Raw genomic sequence first — 27,419 nt, forward strand, 5'->3', positions numbered from 1 at the left:
AAATGATTTTTAATCTTATTTTTTAAATAAAAATGCTCAGGTTTGTTCATTGAATCTATAAAAGTATGTTCAAATGATTTATGAACACACAGACTGCCAATTCTACGTTATGTAAAATCCCCGCTACATTTGAAAAGGCAACAGAGCTGACTAGCAGCGTAGGCGAGCGTTGTGCCCGTTGACCTGTGTGAGTGACCTGTGCTACAAGGCGGCGATTAAATTGTTTTTATCATTTTCAAGACAACTGTAAAAGTTTGAGCGAAATGGATATGCCATCAATACACATGTGTTCCAAGGTAGGCTTTCTTCAACTCCATTCCCCTGAAGTTTGACTGTGCAGCCGTGTGCGCGTGCGCATGGTGTGCCGTACAGCTTGTTCAGTTGTTGAACAAGTTTTGACAAGTTAGCTTGCTCAACGCCGAACGGTGTTCTGTTAGCGTCGCCGTACTGGCGCTGAAAAGTGAGAAATCAAATTAAATACTGGTTTTCTACTCACATTCTTTGTAAGTCACATTGTAGGTTTGAACTTTTCATTATCGGCAAACTTTATGAAAGTACAGTCATGGAGGTACTAAGTAGAGAGCTCCTACTACTTCCATGACAGTCTACAGATATTTCTCTTCTGTTTAGCTTACAGAAGAAAATCAGCGGATTACAAGGAAGTTGAAGAAACTACGTCGAAGAAATGCTGAACTTGAGCGCCAGCTGACAGATATTAATGATAAATTGAAACTTGAAAGGGTCCTCAAAGAATATGTAACAACCAGGAAGTATGTTTGATGCTTTGAAGTATATTGTTTTCCTTTGGCTAAAAAGTGCATGTTTTGCCAACCATTTTTTTCGCACCGTACTTTTGTGTACCCACAGTGTGTGTGGAGGGACTGTGATGTTCCCAAGGATCTATGTTGTATGGCGCCCCCACAGAAGAGTTAGATGCTGGGTGTTCAGGAAACTTATTTAGTTGTGACTTTGAGAAAATTGCAAAATTTTTAATGTTTGCAGGCTGTACTTGGAAATTAGTAAAAGATAAAGAGCTATGATAGTGTTTAAAATATGGTTACACTTGGATCAAGGGAAAATGCATAAATTTTCCTAATCCGTAAGATATTGCCAAAATATTATCTTGTCAATCATTGTTTCTATTGTTTGTAGTATTGCAGTTCATACAGAACAATTTAGCCTGTTGCAAAATCTATTTGTCATCTCTTTCAAGTGCTTTAAGTGAAATTGAAATACTTGCTTCCGTGTCCTTCTATAGTATAGGGTGATTGATACTGTCTATTGGTACAACACATAAACTGGCCGTTAGGTATGTCCAGGTTGCAAAACCTGAATTGATAAACCATGAATTTCCGTATCGTTGCAATGGTAGATCAGAGGTGATTTGGGAACCCTGGTAACATTTCTGCTGCAGCTGTACCCTAATTTGATTGGATTGGTGTACAAAGGGAAAACCCGGAGCCAGGACGCCCAGGTCACATTTACATGCTTACTGCCCTCAACACAAACACAGGTTGCAAACTAGCAGTTGAACTGCAATTTTTGATGCTTTAGTACAGTGAAGAATTGCTGTGATTGCTACATTACAATTTCTACCTGTAAATCTGTAATTGTGTTTCATCTTACAGTACAGCTGTACAAACTGAGCCCCCAGGTTACCAAGCTTACAAAAGGCCAGTACAGAAACCCACTGCAAAGAAGAATGACCCACAGAGTGATGAAAATGAGAGAATCAACAAGTAAGAACTGCCTGCATGGCAAATGTCATTTAGCCTTCTCACCCCCAGTTTCCTGTCAATAGGTCCATCATCACCATTGATAATGATTGGTTTGGTCCAAAGCATAGGGGTGAAATGGTTAGAGCCTCATTTTCTCTTTTATTAATCTGATGATGTGTGAAATAATGGCAGTTAAGAAAGCTGCTTGGTTTGTTAAATGTTCGCATGTGCATGTATTATATGGCATCGTGATATTCAATCTTATCTTCAACATCACAAATAGTGTTTTGGCAAGACTGAAGCTGAGCTGCAGTTAAAATCAGCACCAGCCCTCTGGCAGACGATACGCTTGTATAATTCATCGCAGAAGGCACTGTCAGATGAGAACTCATATTCTTCAGATATGCAGTCTGTTTGTTAATGTGACTACTCTCTGTACAATGGAAGGCTGTACTCTTAAAATTCTTGGTTATCATCCTGATGGTGTGTGTATCATCTTAGAGATGTGCTTCTGGAATGTGCTTGTAAATTCTTTTCATAAACAGACCATTTTGTGTGACATGACACTTATTACTGACCTGCTGCCAATTTCCTTCCTAAGAGTGGTTTCCACATTACATGTATGATGATCTCAGAATTTACAAAGCACACAATATCATGGCATGGCATTGTCCCTAGTTGACCTCAGCTTCATTTGTTTACATCACTTGTCATAATAACATATGTACTCCAGTGTTACTTTCCCAAGCTGCCATACATGCGTTCATGACATTTAAAGATTACGTCAGCATCATTCTGCCTCAGACACAGTCTACACAAACATGCAATGCATTGGTCACACTGATAGCTGCTATGCCCTGCTAGTACACTACAGTGTCTGTACATTCCTCTTCTGAGCCAGAAAGGACTTCTAATGACTTTTTTCCGCCACAGGATCCTTTCAATGCATAACCATCTGATGAGGAGATACGAGAAGGAAGTCAAGACCAATGCAGATCACATAGAAACCATTGCAGCCCTCAATGTGAGTGTCTGACTTGAAAGTACATGAGTGTCAAACTGTTAAATGAACGTTGTCACTTGATTTACCTTGCTTACTGTTTTTAAAACTCTTTGACTTGTAGTGCATAGTTACTGTATCATGCACATCTTTTGATAAATGCAAGTCTGTTTCACCAACAGAATGATTAATAAACATTGTCAGATTTCAAATTTTGGCATTTTCACCTTCAATGAGTGTATGTGCTATCTCTGGTACACTAGGAAGAGGAATATTTTTCCTATAAGTTACCTTTTAATATCGTTAAAGTTGAGGACAGAAATGAAAGAATTCTTACCTCTAGCAAAAACTAAACTTTCTCAGAGTGGCATACCGGTATGTGATCACAATAATGTCAACCATGGTATCTTTGTTACTTCTTCATTATTACTGACCATTTTTCTTATGGAATATTCACATTGATAATACCCAAAACATCTGCAGCTTAAACCAGAAAATTGTGTCATTGTATGTCCTTAGCTTAGAATACATGATTTGGAACAGAATTTAAGTGCTGCCAAGCAGAGAATCAAGGAGTTGGAAAGAAAGTCACCGAGATGGAGTGCTGGTAGAAAGCAGAGAAGGCGTTCTGCGTCACTTGATAATTCCCTTGGTAAGTATACATTCGGTGCTAAGTGAACCATATTAAGGTAGTACGCACCTCGAAAGTGAAAGACTTAAATTTTGCTCAAACTTTCCTTGAGGAATATTTCTACCATTCTCTTTCAAAAGCAAGAATAAAAATAGGGGTCACCGTGCAAATTTTGGTACAAGAGAAACAAATTACCCAAGATGTATTGATATTTGAAATTCAAAATGGCTGCCATCCCTGTGTTAACTCTATGGAGTTTCGATTGTTGAAAAATTAAGACAGTGAAAGATTTCTTACACCAAGAGTATTAAAATGAATCACAACGACTGGTAGATCAGAAAAGAATTGTAAAAGTTTGAGAGTCTGAATATCTGTCCCCAAGGCGCATTCTACTTGTTGGTATATTGATTTGTTAGCAGCGATTTTAATTATATATTCATCAAATCACGCTCACTGCAAGCAGATCAATCAAACTTACAACCAATCAGATGGCTGGATTCAGGCAAGGCGTATATGTTGCATGTGTGAGATGTGCATTCCATTTTAATTTACCCATGTACCGTAGATGTTTGGTGTGTTTCCATTGGTCAGTTTGGTTGGCAAAACCATTTGTCATCTGTGTATGAAATCACTAGACCGAAATGATTTCATGTGAAGTCTGATTGGCTGGTTGCACTATTCTTCCTTGAAATGAGGACCCCACTTTGAAATTTGTTACAGATTTAAGAAGTGAGTTGGAGACAGTGAGGAAGGAAAGAAACAAGCTAGCCAAGGACAAAAAGAAATTGAAGAAAGAGCTCCAAGGTCTAGATGAGGTCTGTACTCTCAATGCCCTTGTCTTTTCATTTAGACATACCAGTATGAGTAATTTTACAGAGTTTCCCAGACTTGCCCTAGTCACTTGGCTTTTTTAGGCACACACAGCAGTTACTGGATCTGGCTTGCCATGCAACCTTGGGCAATCCCATTCACCCTCATGATCTACCCGACATGCTGCCAGAGTATATTGCTCCAATTAACTGTTTTGATATTTACATGCCAACGCACACACTTTGTGCAAGTCTAAGATTTTCCCTTCCTTTCTATCTTATAGGCTTTTGAATGATTTCAATAAGTTTACTATAGTATATGTATGATTGACAGATACTTTGACAAAGATAATTTGATGTTCAACACTTTCAATCTCATGTTTTTGTCTAATCCCATACTTTTCACTGGTGAAGTTATTGGCATCTGAGCAAGGAAATAGGATGAAAGGGTTAGGGTAAAATTTTGGAATGGTTAACTTAAAGGATTTTAATCAGCGGAACTCATTATCTGAGCACCCCTCTTCTGGTGTAGTGGCATTTTATAGAATCTTTCTGTCAGTCAGTTCAGATGTCATTTGAATGCAGATGATATCAAAGTTTTTAAATACATCAGTTTCATGCGAGTGCTCAGTCATTTTGAAGTGGGCAGTCAGTTGAAAAAAATAATTGTCTCTGAAGACAACACGCCTGAGTTTAAATTAAGTAATGAAGGGCCATATCTTTGCCTGAAGGCAGACATTTTGATCAATGTGTGTTACCATGGTTACTTACTGTGCCACTACCAAGTGAATCGGAATGACAAAATGAATATTGCTCATCGAGATTTGAGTTGTTGAATACCGTGATACCTTTTCGTTGATACGATCCAACTCCTTGTTCTACTCTTTCTGTTGTGCAATAGGGATTCTTTGATGAAATCGAGGATTTGAAGTTTGCCCTGCAGCAGTCAGCTAAACTCAATCAGCAGTATGACCGAACACTTAGGAACATGTGCCGCAAGTTCAAAGTGCCGTTTCCATTTTCCGAACACAGGACTTCAACACCGGTGTAGCCCATTCGCAGAAGATGTGTGTATCGTCCACTACTGGAGTTTAAAATTATGAACACATGCTTTGCACGCTATGGAAACTTTGTGCGTGATGAATACATTTGTGTTTGTTTCCTTATAAATATTTGTTATGGTGTCAAATCAGATGGCAGTCAATCAAGACAATTCAAGGAAAGTGTATGGTTTTAATATGACCAGTCATTTAAAAAAAAATACAAGTTTGGCTACTTACTCTTGAACTTGGGAGTGATTTACTCAATAATTTTAATATTTCATGACACAAATGAAGAGAAGCTTTTTAAACATTACGATTAGATGTTTATGTGTGGTTGAATGTGTCAGTCTTCAACGCAGCCTTTTTATCTTGCTTATCATGACTTCAGAAGTTATTGTGTCTGTTCAGCTCATCCTAGAGAATTCATTATATGCTAAATTGTCTTTTTGCCAACCAGATGTCATTGTAAATGTATGTATGTATGTGTCACAAATTATCATCAATCATCAAATGAAACCTTGAGCTTGAGTGTCATGCTGTGAATAGAAGTTTGAAAGTGTGAACGTCTGAAGATGAAATTATGATGTTTACATCCCCAAGCTCAGTGAACTTTAAACTGTCGACAAGTTTTTGAACACAAACATTTCAGAGCAGAATCTGTAAAGCGACCAAGTATTACTCACAAACATGATTTCTCTCTTATGTTAGTGCGAATTTACAATCAGTGATAATCTATGAAGAGCTGAACTTTTTCCCAGTAAACTCAATTATTTTCATTATTTATGCAGATGCATTATTTATCCATGGCCCCCTAGTCTTGTTAAGATTTTCAGAATATGTCAGCCATACCAATCACTGTAACAATCAACATTTAGAAGTTCATGCATAGGCGTGTGAGCAAACTAACTTTTCATCGATACAATATCATTTCGATAACTGGTCAGTGAAATTGCAAAATCTGAACATTCTTGGAATAAATAAGTGAAAAGTAAAGAAATGATCAAAATAGGTAAATAAACAGTTTAACACCTAAGACCAGTGGATTTTTTTGTTTTCTGCCGCTGTGACAGGCAAAACATTGAATCACCGTCCCTCCACCCACGAGGGACGGTGATTGAATTCTTTCAAATGAAGTCTTTGGAATTTCTGTAAACACAAGAGTTTACCAGACATTGTTTACAAATATTTACGAGTTAACAAGCATATAAGAGTGCTATAATGACTTTTTTACATGAGAAATTCATGTCTACATCTACAAAATGTTGTGTACTGAACATGTTTTTTGTTTTGCCTGTAAAATAATATGCAGTTCATTTTGTGTCAAGCATTAATGTTCCACTGCTAATGTGTGTTTTTCTGTTTTAGTCAGTTTTCCCCTGATGTGTAACATCAGTTTTAAAGTTTGACCCCTATCAAGTTAGAATCTGAATGTTTTCATTGACCTAAGATGCATAAACCCATGTGTGTGTCTGTCTGATTAAACATGATACATCTTGTATCAAACGCTTCTGAACTTTTATTAAAAGACCAATAGCTGTAATTTTTGGTGATTTTTTTCACAGTTTGTTTTGTATGTCAGTTACAATTTCTCCTTCTACTCCCAAACTTAGAAGCATGTTGAAACAACTACTCTTTAGTTTGTCAAACAGTTGTATATGTTCTGACTTATTTCTCATACTATGCGAGCATCTAACACTATTCAGGGCTGCAACAGGAATCCGACATATATTTACAGACACTCTATCAGTAGTACAAGTGAAACTCGTAGTACGCGCCTCGAAACTGAAATTAGACTTAAAGTTTTGCTCAAATTTTGAACAAGGAATCTTTCGATCATCCTCAGTGTTTCATCTAGGATGACATAAACAAGGGGGATTCCCCCTCACCAGAAAATTTTAGGGGGATTTCACCAGTTCATGTGTTCTAAGGTGTGACTGACACCATTTCATGGGGGGGGGGGGGGGGGGGGTGGTCCCCCTTGATAAATTACTAGTGGATGCCCACATGTTCAACATGGTAACAGAGGTGGAATCCCCAATCCCTCTTTCTAGACGAAACACTGCATTCTCTTTCAAAATCAAGAATAAAAGTCCGAGGTCACCGTGCGAATTTTGGTACTAGAGAAACGAATTCCCGAAGATTAATTTACCGACACGAATTACCGAAGATTAATTTACCGACACGAATTACCGAAGATTAATTTACCGACATTAGAAATTCGAACTGGCCGCCATCCCTGTGTTAATTCTATGGAGAAAAACAAAATGTTCGATTTTCAAAAAAAAAAGACGCGGTTGGCCGCGATCAAAAAAAAAAAAATTTCAAATATGCCAAAGTAGAAGCGGCGATTCCGATGAACAATTTATTTTTTCTTCCTGGCCTGAAAGTTTTTTTTTTACCAAGGGCTTCAAAATGAGCCCCCACAAGTGGTAGATCACAAAAGAATTGGAAAAGTTGGAGAGTCCAAATACATGTAGCTGTCTCCAAGGCGTATTTGCCTTTAAGAATTCTGCGATTTCGTTTCTTTTGATTTTATATTAACTAGAGAAAAGATCCGATTGACGGGCGACGAATAGATATTATGCAGAAGCATAGATATTGAACTGAGACAGCCAGATAGGTACAAGATATTGTAGATAGGCGTAAAAGGTAGATTACTTATAAATAGGTAGGTAGATCTAGGTAGATATAACCGGTTTACAGATTAGCAATTCCATTGACTGATGTCAGATGATCTGAATCGGGCTGTTTGTTTGACCGACATCGAAAGGCAAAAGCGACCTTTAAAATGGACAGCACGAAACAGATGTCGAAACTGTTAAATAGTATATCTAGGTATTTGAAATTGTCTTTCCGAAGTTTTCTTTAGCTGATGAGTTGTTAATACAAGCATTGGCACAGACTTAGCGAAATATCAACGGGCACCGTCACCCTCCGCCTCTATTGTCCAACAAGAACAATTAAATCTCTTCATTAGAATTAAAATAACGCAATAGATTGTCCACCACTCTGCGACCCGCGGTTAGTCAGTTCAAAGTTGGGGTGTGGGGGGGGGGGGGGATACAAAAATCAAAATTAAATAAAAACCCCAAAACAATAAAAAAAGCCTGGAAAGTATAGAGAACAACGTTATTGCCAGTAACAGGGCGGCCGCTTGTTTCTCGAATTCTTTAAATTTACAGAAGTTGAAATGAAACAACTTTGGTCGTTGTTCTGACAGGGAGGTGACTGTACTCAGAACTTTTTGTTCGGATGGATGACCGCGATTAAAAATAACACACATGAGAATTGATAATTATCATAGCTAAGACGTTTATTTAGCACACATAAATATACAACTGAACGTCGCAAATCAAACTTTCAACCTGAAAGCTATCGGCCATGCGGTGTCCGACCACGGTCAGAAGTGAAATCAAAAAGATAAATATATATATTATGTTCCTTCAGGCTAGCAATGAATTACTAAGTCAAACTTCTTTCCATTTTGGAACCCCAGGATTCGACTTCATAAAGTTAGCGACACAAACGTTTACTTCAGTCGATGAATCTTCATCAACGTTGTGTAGTAAAGCTCCAAATATTGTATAAACAGTGACGATACAATAACGAACTTTTGTTGAATGACGGTGAAGAGAATGTGATTAGTAAAAGATAAAATTGCTGATAAGATTGCTGGCTGTGACAATATTTACGTAAAATATATACAGTTTTCTATCACTTAACTAGAGACTTTCGGTTCGGTTAAGTTTTTGTTCGAGTTTTTTTCGATGACACATCATTTCTCACTTTTTGTGCGTCTGGTCCAATCTATTCAAACTGGCTCCGTGACTCGGCGTCGCTTTCTTTGTTCAAAATATGTGGGATATGAGTTTTACAATCCTCGCGACCCCTATGATTTAAATTTTGAACGATTGTTTGCAAATAGGATATCCTAACACGGGGTAAACACGGGGAATCCACGTCGCCCTTCTGGCATCTTGACTGAAATCTTATCAGAACCACGGATACTATCGTAAACCGTCTACAGAGATCACGTGATTAAAAGTTCAGGGGCTGTGCGAACCGGTTCATTCAGCTTCAGCAGGGAACTCGAGAACCGAACCGCCGTGCTGCTGAAACTCAAGCCACACCACCTATTTACAAACACCACCGAAGTTTTTTTTTCTCACAAAATCTCGAACGATGCTTCTCATAAAGTTAGCGTGCCTGTATTTCGTCATCGGCTGTGTTTACGGCAGTAACACGACCACTGCAGAGCCGACGCCTCCCGTCGAGAAGAACCCAGGGATTATCGGCAGATTCACCAAGTCAGGCTTTGACAACAGTGAGTAGGCATTTTTGAAGTCTTGACGGTCTTAAAACTTCGTCAAACATGGTACATTCGTTTTTAAACAATTTCGTTCGAAGGACAGATTCGGCCTCTACATTTGTACTAAAAGTAACATTAACTGGAACTTTTTGCTCAACAAATTCTCTTTACCGTGAACATCAAGGACGTAACTGTATTCTTCTTCAGTGGAAAGGTGTCCGTTTTGGACTCTATACCTTTGTTTTTCAATACCGAGGTCAATGACCTTGCATCCGAACTGATAACTTCTGTTGCATGGTGTGATCGCACCACCTAAATGTCCAGAGTTCTAGTCGGTATGCAAGCTGATACTAGTAGTTTACGTACACAGTGATCAGCAAGGTTCTCTTATGTTATTCTCTCGTACATACAGTGGTTTGCGTTTGTATGTTTGTTTGTACACTGGCACCCATAATACCATAATACGATAGTCGAGTACAGTGGGACAACCTAACACCCACATCGATGGTAAACTTTCCTCCATGCCCAGATTTTCAATAGCATTATTGAGTTTCAATTGAGTATTTCGTATCGTTTGATCGATGTATTTTATTACCCTGGCAGTTTTGGTAGGTTGTTGTGTCCTTGACTTCATGCATGATTTCCAAGATAAGGCTGGCCTCGGCCAGCAACGAGTGAACTCTATCAAACACACACACATGGACCACTTTGATTTACACACCATTGTGTTACGATATTTGGGACGGTATCGGGTGATGTCGGCTGTCAATCACGGCACTGGCAAATAGTGTGGTGGGCATCCGGTCGGAGTGTTTTATTCGTAAACAAGTCGTGTACAGGAAGGTTCGCGTTAGTTTCGAAGAAGGGGGTGACGCATGTTTTCTTTAAAGAGTGACCCCGTAATTAAAAACATGTTTTCGTTTTATACAACCTTTTTGTTTACAATATTCCCTGGGAGTTTTGATCCTGGCCAAGGCACCAATTAGCTGAATGGCCGAAGCATTTCTGAGATTGCTGTTGCAGAGGCTTTCCTGTGACGATACTCTGACCAGTTAGTGCTGTGCACACGGTTCCAGAAACCGCCGTATACCAGTTATTGTGTACAGCAGCATATTAAAATCTGTGCAGTCTCAAAAGTCATCGCATTCGCAAGTTAATCTATAGGTGCAGTAATCACTACTTTGATTTGTCTGACTTCAGGTGCATTACAGAGAGGAGTCTGACTGCCTTTGAATGTCAGAGTTAAATGTATTAATGGCTCATGCGTAGTTGTTGAACTTGAAGTCGATTTCTCCGTCAAATTTGACTCATTTGCTATTAATGTTACAATGATATTTTGAACGTCAAGCAGTAACATTTTTAGCAAGATGCAAATTCTACCGGATACTGTACAATGTATGCACTATTGTTCAACCTTCACGATGACACACAATTCAAACAATGGGACCCGGTGTTTCGTCGCACAGTACTAGAGATTTCCCATAATGCATCACGATTTGTTCCAACGTAGATTCCCCGTGTGAAGTCACCATGTCTCCCATGTGTAGACAAATACCTGGACTAGTTTTAACATTTCTTAAAACGTACTTTTAATTACACCTTTCTTCTCAATTTCCATTTTAAAGGATTACAAAAATTGTGCTTGATTGAGAGAGGAGATAGCATTTTTGTAAATTTTTCACTTCGGATTGTGTCCTCAGCCATACAGAATAAAGTGGCTGAAAGTAGGGAGACTACTTGCACCTGTTTTATGAACAAAAGGTATTGATTTTTTCCAAATAGAAAAAACAAAAGAAATTTACATGCTATCTTTTTTCAGAGAATGACCCCTTCAGTTGGTCATAACTTGCTTCCCAAAACTGTGACATTTGTAGTACCTGCAGAATGTGAGTTTTATCGTTATCTTACGGTTTCTTTGAAATTTATACTGCAATATTTCAAAGTACTTTTAATAAATATAATTAATTAATTATCTTGAGACTGAACATTATTGCTTTTATGCAGAACTGAAAAAGTTATAAGAAAACTAACGTCGTTTGTACAAATCGAACAGGATTATGGGTAATTTATTATACTGTGCGTCGCGCCTCGGGGACAGATATTCGGACACTCAAACTTTTATAATTCTTTTGTGCTACACCACTTGTGGGGGTTCATTTTAAAGCTCTTGCTGTAAGAAAACTTTTCACCGGCTTAGTCTTTTCGAAATTCGAAAATTTTATTTTCCTCCATAGAGTTAGCACAGGGATGGCGGCCATTTTGAATTTTTTATATCGGTAAATCTTTGGTTATTTGTTTTTCTAGTACCAAAATTTTCACCGTGAAGGTGACCCCGATTGTTATTCTGAATTTTGAAAGAGACTGATTGAAAAGATACCGTAAGTAATGTTTTATCAAAAGTTTAAATATTTCACTTTCGAGGCACATACTACCTTAAACAGACTTTTTTGTTGACCTCATTTTCTCCTGTGCGAACGAACTATTAGGTGGTACCTGCACTATCAGTTTGACCTGGTACCTAAGCTTTAATAGTATTAACACGTTTGCTTTTCGCGAAGCTGTGTCGATATCTGAAGAACAAATACATGCTATTTACATGCACCTGTTATCAGAAGAAAACGTTCAAATGGTTGATTTTTAGCTTTAAAAATAAGGTAAATTTCCTGCCGTTTGGCCTTCTGCGCCATTTTCGCGGATATGATTGAATGGTATGTTTGGCCAATCGGCTGTAAGGGAGCCGTCATTATTTACGGTCTGTGGGGCTGGGGTCGGTCGGAGCATGATTATTTCATCGGTCGGAGGAATTTCATCGGAAACTCTGAAATTTCGAGTAACCCCCTGCCAACCATGATGGATTTGAGTAACACCCCTCTCTCTAACACAGAAATTCTGACTGACCCCCTCAATTAGAATAGTTCAATATCATCAAATGTATTTTTAAAATTTACAAAAGTACAGCAATAGTAAAGACCTTTCAAATCCTGTTGTAAGCTGCTATTGATTATCATCGGTTATCTCAAGACTGTTGACAAAGGTTTAACCACCAAAATGAAATTCAAAGTCACAACAAAATATAGAAAAAGCTTGCAACTATAACCAGTATCCAATCATATAGTATCGTTCAATTTGGATGGGTATCATGACAGGGTTTTTACTAGGATATTTGACTCTGCAGAATTTGAAAGTACAGAGGAGAGAACAGGCGAGAGGGAGGGGGAAATTTTCGAGGGGTGTCTCCGCTCTTGCGTGGAATATTTTGAGAAATTGATATGCGCAATAGTGCAGTCTGGTGCAATCTGCGAAGTTTTTTCAGTTTGTTTTTTTTTACTAAGTAATACCCAAAGCGGGAGAGCATGGGGGTACCCCTCTTGCATCGAAAATTTTGGGAAATTGAAGTGTCCAACTTTGCAATCTAAGAGGTGTTTCATTTTTTTTTATTTGCACCAAAAATTGAGTAACCCCCTTCTTTCTCTCCACATTTTGAGCAACCACCCCTTGTAGCTTTCAATTTTTTTACTGATCCCCCTCAGCTTCCTCCGACCCCCAGGTCGTAAATAGTGGCGACTCCCTAATGTACGGAAGTGTGTCAAGTTCAATGATATTGAACTTGATACACTTACTCAAGGAGGATTGGCGCAAGATTAATATACCTTTATCAGCCCTTCGTGCGTGCCACATTGGCAAATGACATATGATGTGTGACCATGGATCACAAAAACGATAATTGCTAAAACCAAGGGCACATACCGCCATATCCGGGCAGCCATCGTCGCAACAAAGAAGAGCTTCCGCTTAGCAATATCGTTGTTTGTTTGCTCGTACAAAATCTATCAGATTATTATCTAGTCGATAGGATTTTTTTATATCTGAAACTCGTTCGCACAAACAACAGCCTTTTTGACTTTGTTTTGCTGCAAGTTTGGTTGACATGAAGTACACATGATATGAGCCTATACTGATTCAGAGGTTTAAGCTGAAAACGTCATGACTATGTCATCGGAGCCGTTTGATGCCGTTTGATTGTATAACAGATTTCTCCATAAGAAAATCCAAGAATGCAGGGATTTAGGCTATCCCCCGGGGGGTACTCCCATAGAAAAGGTGAATGGGTATGTGCTGAACGTGGGTCGATTTTTCATCCGAAAAAAATCCTGAGTATGTCCCATGCTCTAGGAAAACCAACACAATAAAGGTGAAAATCCCAAAAATTTATCAAGCAAATCCCAAATAATGGGTCATATTTTAGGAATATACATGGGTAATGCTTTCGACTTGGGCGGCACACCCCCGTGTGAAAATATCAGGAGGACTCCCCAGGGGATTTATGAACTGTTACACAAAATAGTCCCTTTACGCGAACTCAGACAACAATCACAAGTTAATACAAGTTGAGTGATAAGAACGCGCACATCAGCTTGACCCAGCCTTATCAATCTGTCGAAATAAGTCTTTTCCCTTAAGGTAGTATGCGCCTCGAAAGTGACGGACTTAAATTTTCGCTCAAACTTTCCTCAAAAAATCTTTTAGCCACAGGCGGTCTCTTTCAAACTCAAGAATAAAAATCGGGGGTCACCCTGCAAATTTGGCACCAGAGAAACAAATAACCCAAGATTTACCGATATTTGAAATGCAAAAATGGCCGCCATCCCTGTGTTAACTCAATGGAGGGAAATACAATTTTGGATTTTCGAAAATGTGAGATGGCGAACATTTTTCTTACACCAATAGCTTTAAAATGAGCTCCCATAGGTGGTAGACCAGAAAAGAATTGTGAAAGTTTGAAAGTCATACTCTCAATCCCCGAACCGCATTGTACCTTAAAATGTTGTTTTTTACAACTAAATGCAAGCTCATTCAGTAGATAACAGAAAGTAATGAGCTGTTGGGGTTAAAATTTCAAATATTGTTTAGTCAGAGAGAACCTTATTAAACAATACAGATTTTCGCCGACGTTATGCGACATGCATCTCATCCAAAGTTGTTGATGTAATACACAATATGATCGATAATGAAATTTGTATTCGGCTTTCACATTGCAACTTTGCAATATTTTGAACAGACCTTGAATAATTCCCTTATACTTCCCTTATACTTGAAGTTCAATAACTTTGTGCTCTACTTTCGCAGTTATCAACAATGTTGCTAGGCAATTCTCCGATGAAGTGAGTAAGAACGCGTTACCTGACCACAAGGGTTCCTTCAGAAGATTTTTTGTTCGAGTATTTTACTCCGCTACCAGGTAAGTCTATCTCGCCCTTTCATTTAGTCATGACGACGACGACGACGACGATGATGATGATGATGATGATGATGATGATGATGATGATGATGATGATGATGACGTGATGATAGCGGTGGTGGTGATGATAATGGTTGTGATTGTATGCATAAAGATTGTTGACTGTTATACCCGACTGACGTCTCAGGTATATTCGCAATAAAGCACTGCAATTATTTGAAATCGAATACATTAAATTTCGTACGATCAAATCAGCAATGCCAGTACTAACGATTGTCAAAATGATAAACAATGCTTAAAATGGAATACCATTTTAATATATGTTAACATATATGTTAGTTATTATTAGTACAATATATAACGCTATGTTTTCATAGTTTTAACACGTGTTAAGACCTCAAAGGTGTCCCTGATCTAAAAGGTGTCCCCATGCTAAATGTGCAGTGAGGTAGGGGTTTAAACTCAAGTCTGACAATACCAACCGCATAATGGGACGCTTTTGTAGTCACGCGGACCTTTTTTTCAAGTAATATTAGTTGCTATTTAATACTACAAGTTTGATAAAAACCATACAAACTTAGGACTGAGGACAAAATTAACAATGGGGAGGGCTAACGTTTTGTTAATTTGATATGTGCTTCCTAATTCCTTTCCTCAGGATGCAAATCGTGCAGTTTGATATGCCAGAGGCAGACCTGAGCCCGGTACCTGGCAAAGGCCTGAAACTTAAAATATCCGACGCCTACACTACCGTGACCGGACATTGGCTGTATGCGTTCACAACCAGATGGTGAGTACCGGCTAGTGACAGCATAGACAGTACAAGCGTGACTCTACGGTCAATGGTGACACTAACAGTTTTATTGACCCTTACCCTTTTACATTACGTTGCTCTTTTGTTATTTTATCCTACTCATGCGTTTTAGTCCGATGTGTCATTGAGCAATAACAATCTACAGTCGATTTGAATCAATACAAGATGGCCACGTGAGGCATGCATGCGAAAAGTAGTTTTCTAAAGAATACCACTCAGCGGCCATCGTGTATCGATATGTGCGCCAATCAAACACTGTCAATTCGATCATACAGTATATTCAAGATACAGCGGCGGTACCAATTTTGAATTGTGATTCCATGTTACCTAAGGATCAAATGCCATTCTTCGGAAAGCTACGCAAGTATTTTCTTATCAGTAGGATCTGCACAGTGACATTCTTTTATAAATTGGCAGCCCAGTTTAAACTCGTCTTTAATCTGTATTCGCTCATCAAATTCATTTTTGCAAATTTACAGTAAGACCAGAGACAGTTAATTCTTTGTCTAGCGTCCAATCAGGCGTAAGCGAGTAAGAAACCACACATAAAATGTTTGACAAGTTTCTCGTACAACCTGCTATGTGCTTCTTGGGATAAAATTTACCTGATAGCTTTGTTTCACTCTGATAGCTTTGATATACGGTGTACAGGTTCATAGGGATGATCAAAATATGATATATTCAAATTATGATGAAACTTCGAATTTGTATTTTTGGGGCTAATCTAGCCGTTTTTGGTCAATTATTCACCTCAAAACCACTTATTTGGTAGCTTTGATATTTGGTTTACAGGCTCCTATCTAAATGTGATGTATTGAAATTATGATGAAATCTGCCATTGTATTTTTGCGGCAATTTTGTCATTTTTGGTCCAAACGTTTGTTTCTCAGAGAAAGTATTCGTCCGATAGTTTTGATATTTGGTGGACATGTTCTTAGGGATGATCTTAATGTTATATGTTCAATTTATGATGAAATTTCCAAGAATCGTGCATTTTTGCAGCTTTTTTTGGTACGGCCATACTGAAGTGAGCTTTCAAAGATTTCAACCTTCTTCATCAACACATGTGTCACAAATAGTCATTCACAAATAGCTGTATCAGCCTCCAGGTCGCTTGTTTTCAAAACCTACACGCGCGTAGACTCAAAATAAATTATTTTCTTGCTCTGGTCAAACCTTATAAGATGTAAATGTATTCTCAGGCACTTATCTTAATATTGTGAGGTTGTGTTTTAGCGGGATTTGTCGTTGAATACTTTTGAGCAGCGATTATGCTTACCCTTGACTTTTGAGCAGCGATTATGCTTACCCTTGACTTTAAAACAAGTCACATGCACCGAACTACCAGATAAACATGTCAATTTTGAACAGAATTATGCAATCTGGGTAAAATTTACCACTAATCATCTAACTTCGGATTTTGTTCTCAATCTCCAGGTTAGGTGCGAGGGTTAGAGATGACGGTACATTCTTGGTCATTGCTGACGATATCGATCTTGATCTTGAACTCTTATTCGGTGAGTGCTTCAAATAACTGCTGAGGTTCTTTGACGCAATATCGTTTTGCTAAAATACGATTTAATAATGGACAACGAGAGATCAGAGCAGAACATGAAAGCCATGTAACTCTTGATTCAGTAAGAACCTTTCAACGAGCACCAGAGTTGCACGGTCTCACTGTCGGGAGTCTTAGTTTTGTCACAATTTCTGGCAGAATTGAACTCACAACTAAGTCATACCAAATCAAATCATTATGCATATGCAACAAAAGAATTGTGTGCGGTGGTGTTGTGATTGAACGAAATATGATGCATTGTCAGTCCAACACCTTCCTGTTAAAGTGGCAGTCTTGTTGAAATTGACTGTTTATGTGATTTTAGTCCTTTTGTTCTCCGTTTAAAGTTATGCTCAGTGTGTCAATTTTGTCAGGGATAAAAATAATAAAAAACTGCCTCTTTAACGAGGGCGAAGTATTCAAATGTAATTCACAGATTAGTTTCGCTGTCGGTTTTGCTCGACGAGTTTTTTTTACCAGAAAAAGTGACTATGGGAAGTAGCAAAATATTTACAAGCTTGCACAAACTCTCCTATCTAGACATGGATGAATATGGATATCCCAATATGACCGTTGGAAACTGCACAGCTGACATTGGAGATGTCGATATTCAGCTGTCGGGAGGCGCAAGGTAAGGGGACAAACGAATTCAGCGTCATAGGAGTTCACATTCAAGGCTTCAAATCGTAGAGGTTGTTTCTCGTTTCAACTGTTGCCTTACCAAAACATGTAATTTACCCACTCTGGGTAATATATCTTAGACAATTTGGCCTTTGTAGGACATCTTTCACTTCACGCAAATACTGCCAAAATCATACTGTTTCTACACGACACTCTTTCTTGCTCAAAATTATCTGTAACGATTTTTCCTTGTGTAGACAGGTGTCAATGCAAAGCAACCTCCCCCTTGCCGCTCCCCACCGTGGGGAAGGGACTATAGTCAACGAAATAATCAGTAGTATCCAACATTGACTCCGAACAAAAAGAGCATTAAACCAGTTTCACAAAAACTATTAGGTGTGCAATGTGTCTGTCAATGTGTAAGACTATCCACCTCGGAACTCTCTAAATCGCTACTATATAGTAATTATGACAACCTTTTTTCTGTATCAAATCTTGTCAGCATAAACGTGTCCAATAAATTGTTTCCTTTAACATGCCTGGCAGGAAATAGGGTTGGTCGGCTGGGAACATTTTCCCATTGTTTTATTTTCCTTTCATTGTGATGAAAAGCAGCGAAACTTGGTTAAATCAAGTTTGATTTTGAAAGAATAGTAGAGGGACGTCGGAGGGTTTTAAATAGGTCGGATTACCGGAAACAAGCAATATGTAAATTTGTATTTGGCCAAAAATAAGATTCTGGAACAACCTTAAGATAATATTTAAAAGAGACCGAAGGAGAAAAGGGAGAGGTATAATTGATTGCAAGCGCATCCGTTGTTCCTGTCGTGTGTTCACGTTCAAGGGCGTCAGGGCCTAGTGAACGAATATATTTTCGACCGGCTACTACAACATTTTGCGGTTTGTGGGCAAGTTAGTTGAATGTTACGAAATATAATTATAGTAAGTTTGAATCGTTTTAATGCCCTTTTCTTGTCGTTTACGATTTTATTTGAAAGATGAAACGTCAGCTGTTAATTTCATTGTTACCAGGAACTGCATGCGTTTGCTGCAAACGTTTTTTTTCTCTTTGTTTTCCCCCTTCAAAGTTGGTTTTACAATCCATTCGCCAAGTCAATAGCATCTGCAATCAAAACAGACATTGTGGACAGAGTCTGTGACGAAATCAGCGTCTATGTTGGCCAGTTCGCCGAAAAGCTGCAATCGCTCCCAAGTAAGTACATCATGGTCTATTTGAGTTCTATAGGATAAATTTACCTGATATGCACACCTGGTTCCTGTATCCTACCCCCAACCCCCCGGCTGGTGGATTGGAAGTGTCCATGGGGATAAGCGTTCTGATATCTTCTCCAACTCTTATCGAATAATTAACCATTACTTAGAATTTAATAGTTGTCATAATTGTCTTGTGGTTCTAATAATTTAAAGTGAAATTCTGAAAGAGCCCATCACAGTGCTGTACCTGTCCGGTAATATTGATATCTTAGCGACACATGGTTGCCCGGTCTTCATTCTTTACCCTTTGTTGACTGGGTCCGTGTCTGCCAATGGTAAGTTCGGAGCCTCGTCATTTGTATTGCATGTCTTGGAATAGACTTTTGATCGACGAAAATACATGTGTTAAAAGCCACGAGTCGAAAACTCCATGTGTTCACATATTATGGGTAATCTCTCCGTGAAAACATGCTCGAGAAGGAGAAGCTATCAAAAAAGTTGTCAAAAAGTTACCGAACATCATGAAGATTACGATTATTTTCCAACTCTCCTAAGTCTCTCTCCCCTTTTGAGCTCCAAATAGTGTCGACAGCTTGGATGTTGCTGCATATTGTCAGTATTTTGGTAAGCTTGAGATGACGTTGGTTGTTCCACGTTTCTTTCCTCTTTCGCAGTGTCTGCGCCTATCATCAAAGGTGTTTTAGATATCGACTTTGCGCTGGTCAACCCGCCTGTCTTCACAGAAGATTACGTCGATATTGGCGTTACGGTCAGTCAACTTACGCATTATCAATCAGTGGTTGAAGAAGCGAATATTACCCGATTATTCCATAACAACAATTGTCATTTCAAATTAATAGTCTCATAAGCCATATTATGGCATTGTTTTATTTTGTTTTTTAACGTTCCGTTTTTATGAGTTTATGTGACGTATATCTGCTAAAAAAAACATATTTTAATCGTGTAAAAATAAGTTTGTATTTCGTATATTCCTAGAAACTTCCATGTAAAGCTGTATGTTTACCAATATCTGTGTTCTCACTCATGACGCTTCCCCTCATAGAACTTTTCCACAAAAAATGTACATTATAGCTGTGGACTGGAACATGTGAATATTTTCGGATAGAAGTAGGCATGGCTCAAAACTTGGAATCAAATCGTGGAATACTTGCACCCATTCTGACCCAACCATTCTGACCCGAAGGTCCATCTACAAAACAATATCTTTCAGGGTACTGTTTCCGTGGCCGACTCCGACGACGAGATTCCATTCGAGGCAGTGCCAATCGAGCGAGATGACGTCTCTTCAAAGATGATGTACATCTGGGTGACGGACTATGTTTACAATACATTCGGTTATTCCTTGTATAAGTCGGGGACCATGAAGTATGCTCTAGACCCACAGAACATCGATATCGTAAGCATAAATCGAACAATCCTGTTTAATTATCCATACTATATTTAATATCTCCCAGTCATGGGATCACATGAGTAATGATAGAAGAATCCACGGAGCTATTGATCCATCTGAAAGGTCAAAGGTCTGACTGATAAAAATGTTGAAAATGATGTGTTGAATTCGCAGATACAACTTAAGATGTTCGCCATCATAATTCCAGAGCATAAAGCTTTAAACACACTGCAACTGAAATCGTTAGACACCATGCTTTATGGATGACTGTGCCAGTTTCAAAAACAGATTATGAATGTGATTCTTGGCAGAGTTGATGAAAGAGTGGACGAGAACATGAGTGAATGATGGGGAGTGAGTGAGTGAGCTAGTGAGTGAGTGATAATCCGGTGATGAGTAGATCTGTGTATCGAACGAAAAATTAGTCAACCAGTGAACAAGTGAGTGTGTGAATGAATTAATATTGCAATGCTACTATGGATTCTATTACAGATTGTATAGGAATAAAATGATAGATACGAAGAAAAAAATAAAAACAGTAAATGTTAAAGAACCAACTAACGAACTGACTGATAACTGACTGACTGACTAGTAATTAACTAAGTAATTATACAAATAGATAAATAAAAAATAGTAGTGAATAAATAAAATAAATAAATAAATGAATGAATAAATAAATAATAATGTTTTTGTCTCTTTCAATGGCAGATCCCAAAGGAATCGGAATTTCACAAACTGTTGCCGCTAAAGCTCGCTGATTTCGAGATTCTGTTTCCCGGGGTAACGTACTTTTTTCACTTTCAGAATTCGTTTGATCTTTAAAAACTCTATAAGCGAGATTTTATTGAACAATGTCAAAAATCTGAACACAACTTCATGTCTATGTTTTGTTGATATTCAGTTAATCAAGACGTTACCTGACCCGGAACTCTTCCTGTTGTTCGAGCTGGCAGCGCCGCCAACGTTCAATACCACAGTAGAAGGGCAACTGGTGACAGCTTCTGTTGCCGTGTCTTTGAGGGTCAATGAAGTCAACGCAACGGAGGATGATGACGTCATCGCGATTATCATGGTACGTGCTGTTTTTGTTTGCCTTTCCTCATCTACTTACCCTGTTTAACTTCTACAAGCATTCGTCTTTACTGTTGCATTATCTCGAGTCTTATAGAGGCGTTCACAAATTAAAGGACCTCTTCCATCTCACTCGATGGAAGTTGAGATGAGTTATATTTTAAAAATGTATGTTTACCAACAGAAAATTCGCGCATGCGCAGCGCGACGACCACTGCCCTTTAACTTCTACAAACATTCGTCTTTTCTGGAAGTTATAGCTTGACAGCGAGTCCTTACTAATTGCAATTAAAGTTGGAAATCAAGCTTCGAATCAAAGACTATTAAGTAGGGGCCTAGTGGTAGAAAAATATGAGTAATGCCATATCTGCGCAAACGCAATTTCAAATAATATCAGGAGTTATATTTGAGACATAACCAAGCTATTTCATACAGCTTACAACAGGTGAAACTAAAAGGACAAAGTCAGCCATTTTTCATGAATTTTGTTTGATGCAAGTTACTACTTATATTGTTCGACATGTTGAAAGATACTGCATGAATGGGTGACCGTGCATACATTCGACCCCGGTTTTAGGCACGATCAATGAAACCATCGCGAAACTGAATTAATGGTCATGACCATTAATTCATTTTCGCGATGGTTTCATTTAATTTGCCTAAAACCGGGGTCAAATATATATGCATGGTCGTCCATCATTCAGTATCTTTTGACATGTCAAACATTATAAGTAGTATCTCGCATCAAATAAAATTCATGACCAATGGCCGATTTTGTCCCTTTAAAGTTTTTATTACGATGCAGGTATCGGTGTTCTTGTAATTACAATCGTGTTCTTGTTCTAATCAGGATGCGCAAGTACTCGTGAAACCGACCATGGAGAATGAGAGAATGACTGCTGTGACCGAGCTGCAATGGTGAGGAAAGTTCGTGTTCAGATGAGATGCATCTTTGAAATAACTGAGAAAAGCTGTTGAATAAGCACTTGTACAGGAGACAGGCGACAGGCCATACCAAGAGTTTCACATCTTTTTTACAGTAGTTAAATGACGTTGTCGAGACATGTAAACTAGAGTGCACCGATCAGTTATAGAAAAACAATAATCACAAATATTTTTTTTAATTTGGACGATTTATTATATTTTTGGACCCAGGTTACGCAGTAAACTGACACGTTCTGTATTTCCAGACGTATTGGTAAGTATTGGTAAACATTGCTTTAGTTTTGTCCAGTGGCAGAGTTTAACTCAAAAGTCGCTAAATATTCGGTCACAAGATTCTCCATACGGTTCACATTTCGATTCGACCAAGTTACTCCCGAGGTGTCGTTATTATCCTCAGATGTAAGATTCCCATGCAATACTCCTGAGGGCGCCATTACTGATTGGCCTGAGATGTCAGATTTCCATGCGTTACTCCCGAGGATGTCATTATTACCCTAAGATGTAAGATTTCCATGCAATGCCACCGGGGGAGTTATCATTGCCTTTAGATGTCAGATTTTCGGGTGTGATCTCTTTTCTGTAAATTCACTGTGACGGAGAGTTACTAAATGATCAGCAGCTGTAACTTTTGAGGACGTTTCACAAATTTATTTTGTATGTCAAGTTTTTGTTCTATCGCAAATGCGTGTCGAAGCATCCATTATTGAGCTTGTCAACACAGCATCTGTACGTTTAAATGCACTATTATAATTTATTGTTTACATTTGAATTCTAGTCCGGACCAGAAATCGTTTGTCAACAGTAACAATGCAGTTTATACATGTACATGCTGAGTTGACAAGCTGAATACTGTGTATCTGAACTAGCTGTGGAAACGCAGCTATCTGTTGGCGGGTAGCGGGGATCGCTATGCGGGTCAAAGGTCAACCCCGCCACGGATATCCGTGGCGGGGTTGACCTTTGACCCTCATAGCGACCCCCGCTACCCCGCCAACAGACAGCTGCGTTTCCACAGCTATATCTGAACATGCTTTCGCAGAACAGGAAATTGTAGTTTATATTGAGAACGAAAATTGTGAAAAACCATCAAAAATGTACAACTTCTGACCCTTATATGGCCAACGCAAATAATGATGTATTTTAAAGGGCGGGAAAATTAACCATGCAAATGATGTTGTGGCCTTATTTTAAATTCAAATATAAGTAGTTTCGCTTCATGGACAAGTCCGATAGTGTAATATTTATTGTTTTCGTTCAGAATGGAAAAATTGAAGATATGATGGATAGTGCCTTACACGTATTAACCGAAGATGTCGGCCTTCCTTGGTTGAATAGTAAGTATCTATATACAAAACGTCCGCCTGCATCGGCTGGTTCTCAATGTCTGTTTGTTTTAAATATCGGTGAAAAGGCCCCAAATCAAAATAAAATGATATTAGAAGCACTTGTGACAAGCGTAATGATAATTATTTGTTTTAGGAATGATTATATATAAAATATCACGAGCGTTTGTGTAAATTAAATTAAATATCATATTAGAAAAGGAGTTCCTTTGCAGCCTGTGGTTCGTAGTCACCAAACCTGATTTTCCTGAAGAATCATTTTTCCTTTTTCCAGTGGACTTTGACCCTTCTCAAAAAAAACCAGTTCAAGTGTTTACCACCCCATGATCATGCGCACAATTACAGACGCTCATCAAATATTTTTTGCGTTGCAGCTGTTGCAGCTTTAGACTTCCCCGTCGTCGACGACAATTGGCAACATATCAATTCCAAAGTCACAACACATCAGGTAGTGTATGCTTTTGCTCATGGAAACAATCGATACTTATATCAGACGCCTTTCATTTTCTTGGAAATGCTAATATTTAAAAGGCCAGTAGCTGTAAATTGTGATGTTTATCACCCACCATTTTCGATTTTTAAGGCAGCCGAAGTTTTTAACAGTGCATTTTACACACATAGATGACAAGCTAAATGCTGAATGTTTAAACATACTTTTGGAAGTCCAACAAGAAGTTGCAGTTGACACACACAAAAAAAAAACAAATGCAAACATTCATCAAAAGATACAGTTACTTGCCCTTTAATTATAAAATGAAACGCTGATAACACACTGAGACGTGTCCACCGTAAGCGAGAAAAGTTGTGAAAACGTCACTATAACAACGACTGATAACAGGAAGTAAAAAACTCATATAAATCAAGTTCACTGTGATATAATGTTAAGAAATAGGTTATAGGTGCATCCTTTACTATCCAGTAGCATCATTATCATCATCTTTGTGTTTCATGCATTAACAAATTACGAATTCATCCATAAAGACATCATAGAATTTGAGTTCCGTTGAAAAGGATATAAAGCACCTTTAAATCCCATCAGGAACAACTGAATTTCTTTTATGTTACAAATTGTGAATTAACATGGGACTGACTCAGAATTAATGTTAGGTGTTACACTGTTATCGGTGTCATGTTTTGTAGAATGAAAGATTCAGCCGTGTGTGGGCGCTCCGGCGCTCTTTCGACCCAACGCTACTCGTGGAGCGCCTTCACGCGGCTGAATCTGCCAGTCTTCAATTTCTGCTGTATACCGATATGTTGTACCATAGACAGTTGAGGCTGTACATATTTTATTTTTTAAGTGAGAGGTGCATTTCAAACATTTATGTTACATGTTCCAACTAATAGCAATTTGTTCAGGGGTTACGTTATTTAGACATACATCGGCATTTCCAATCTAAGAAAATTAGAAGTTTCTCCGTGATACCTGAGACCATTGTGGAATCATTTCCAATTTAATCATTCACCACGTTGCTCGCAATTCTTGTCGATCTAAGACGACTGATTAATGTTCAAAGTTCTTTAATCTGGTTCCGTGACCCAGTTCTACCGCTGGCTGCACCGCCTGCTAACGAAAATAGGGTCACGTATGGGCTAATGTTTCAGTGAGAATTTTGACTGCATATTAATGAGCACAGTTACCTGACAAGATGATTTGATCAGCACATCTGTACAGTGGCAAGCTCGGAAATTAGATGACGAAACATCGAACGTTGAAGTTTTTTGCACGGCTTCTCTTTTAAGCCTCCGACTCTGTTCTTCTATGATGCCATTTAGTGGCGGAATGGTGATTATCTTTTATGATTTTTTCTCAGACGTTACCAGGGTGACCATTGGCATGTACGGCAATGACTCAAAATAAATGATTTTTCGTTTTTCATTCAATGTCGACATAGAATGTTTGGTTCGGGAAACTTACCGGGAGGTAAAATGACTCAATGGGCATACAAAATCTAAATGCGGAGGTAGTTTCAAGTTGGAATTTAATTCAACGCAATCACTGCACTCGTACTGATAGCCATGATTACAATAACCCATACCTAACCCTATTTTCGTCAGGAGCGCAGTCAGCGGTGAAAAGAGTCTGGGAACAGACTAAACGTTCTGTAGTTTGTTGTCAGTCTACTGTAGCCAACAAGACCGCCCTCACTCATGTAACGGTTACTGGGGCTCCCTTTATACACGGTTATACGATGACAGACCGTCTTGGTTTTCCAAGCAAGGATGTTGAGAAGCATATGGACTTTAAGTCGTGGTAATTTTCCCCCTTATTTCAGGGTTACTTGTTGGTTGAAACCGATTTTGGCGCCATCCCACCGTCCTTCAGCTAGAAGATTGGTAGAGTGTGATACCATCTCAACACTGAAAGCCTTCTAAGTACTCACCAAGTGTTGCATTTAAAGTCTACAAGGTTACGATCAACGACGTTGTCATTCCTGAAGCTTATGCTAAAACACGCCATTCTGAACATTCAAAGTGTAACTATCTGCTGCTGGCTTAATGTCTGCACCATCTCTACTTGTTTGTCTGTTCATTCTTTTTTTTTTTCGTATACATCAAATAAAATCAACAGTTATACCTACCCATATTTTAAAACAGTAATGTCCGCTCTGAATATTTAGAAGATCGAGCAGCACGTAAAACAAACAATGAACAAACAAGGCAAACATACACAAGACGAAAACCACAAATAAATGAAAGAAAGATTAACGACTTCTTTGAGACAAATACACGGGCTAAGAGTAGGTAGAGTGCGCCCGCAGTCGACATATCTATAAAGAGCAACAAATTTGAAATACGCAAAACCTACACTGAACAAAACTCTTGTCAACACAATGAATAAGTTTAAGCGATACAATAGCTTTCTACATCCATCTGTCTGCAAAACATATTTCTTACATCGGCTCTTAAGGAAGGTACAAGAAAATAATTTTCAGGTTTTAAGCGCTCGTATTCAACAAATGATGTCTTAATGTTCTATGAGTATACACGTCAAGTGATTACAAGCAAGAACTGGCCAGACTACTCTAAGCTAATCATTTTAATGTATGTCTGTAACGAGTCTAGCAAACCAACCAAGGTGAACATGAACGTAATGATGCGATCTTGGCAATTCCAATTTGCTGTCTTCATTCACAACACGACGAGCAATCCCGAGCTCCGTTAATTGAACGGAATGGGATTAAAGTTGTTACTCGCCGGGAAATCATACTCATAAAATAGAATTATCCACAGAGGAGTTATAGTGAAGGGTTATTTCACGCGTATTATGGCCGAATAATTGAGCTTTATAAGAAAATTTGTGATTTTCCGTAGATCAGCTGCGTGTACTCGGGCGACAGAGTTTAATTTTAGGGCTAACTTGAACTACAGAGGTACGATAACTCAAACTTTTCAAAATATTTTTTATTATTTTTGTACCAGATGTGCAGAAAATGCGTTCTTTGTCTTCTTCTCTCTGAGAAAGTCTGAAATACAAAGGATGAGCCCTGCAACTAGGACAAAGTATTGTGAACATAATTCAGTTCTCAATCCCTTGTTCTCACATTCGTTGTTGTTGACATTGAGTATTTCCATGGTGTCAGCCTATTGTTTTTCTTTGACCTTTTTTATCATGTTGGCCAGTTTGCGTTAGATGAAGCTGGTGAATGACCTGCCCCTTTCAGCAGATGAATTCCACTCCGGGACAACGTTCA

General features: G+C 38.5%; 3 protein-coding genes across 3 annotated transcripts in view; 2 read left to right on the forward strand and 1 right to left on the reverse strand.

Moving 5' to 3' along the window:
* Positions 1 to 27,419, reverse strand: part of LOC139148120 (reticulocyte-binding protein homolog 2a-like) — a 581,355-nt gene that overhangs the window by 329,096 nt on the left and 224,840 nt on the right. The gene's annotated exons all lie outside the window — the stretch shown is intronic.
* On the forward strand, positions 107 to 6,745 carry LOC139148096 (centrosomal protein of 290 kDa-like). Its single transcript, XM_070719393.1, has 7 exons — positions 107 to 296; positions 631 to 770; positions 1,629 to 1,739; positions 2,652 to 2,742; positions 3,238 to 3,370; positions 4,070 to 4,164; positions 5,060 to 6,745. The coding sequence occupies exons 1-7, from the start codon at positions 264 to 266 to the stop codon at positions 5,207 to 5,209; spliced, it is 753 nt and encodes a 250-aa protein (XP_070575494.1). The 5' UTR covers positions 107 to 263; the 3' UTR covers positions 5,210 to 6,745.
* LOC139148097 (bactericidal permeability-increasing protein-like) lies at positions 8,932 to 26,319 on the forward strand. Its single transcript, XM_070719394.1, has 15 exons — positions 8,932 to 9,525; positions 14,638 to 14,749; positions 15,408 to 15,539; positions 17,001 to 17,080; positions 17,659 to 17,749; positions 18,828 to 18,952; positions 19,629 to 19,723; positions 20,186 to 20,371; positions 21,074 to 21,145; positions 21,267 to 21,437; positions 22,287 to 22,354; positions 22,592 to 22,634; positions 23,640 to 23,715; positions 24,099 to 24,172; positions 26,001 to 26,319. Exons 1-15 carry the CDS (start codon positions 9,384 to 9,386, stop codon positions 26,052 to 26,054), a joined length of 1,521 nt encoding a protein of 506 aa, XP_070575495.1. The 5' UTR covers positions 8,932 to 9,383; the 3' UTR covers positions 26,055 to 26,319.

Source organism: Ptychodera flava, chromosome 13, assembly GCF_041260155.1.
Source record: "Ptychodera flava strain L36383 chromosome 13, AS_Pfla_20210202, whole genome shotgun sequence".
Classification (NCBI taxonomy): Eukaryota; Metazoa; Hemichordata; class Enteropneusta; family Ptychoderidae; genus Ptychodera; species Ptychodera flava.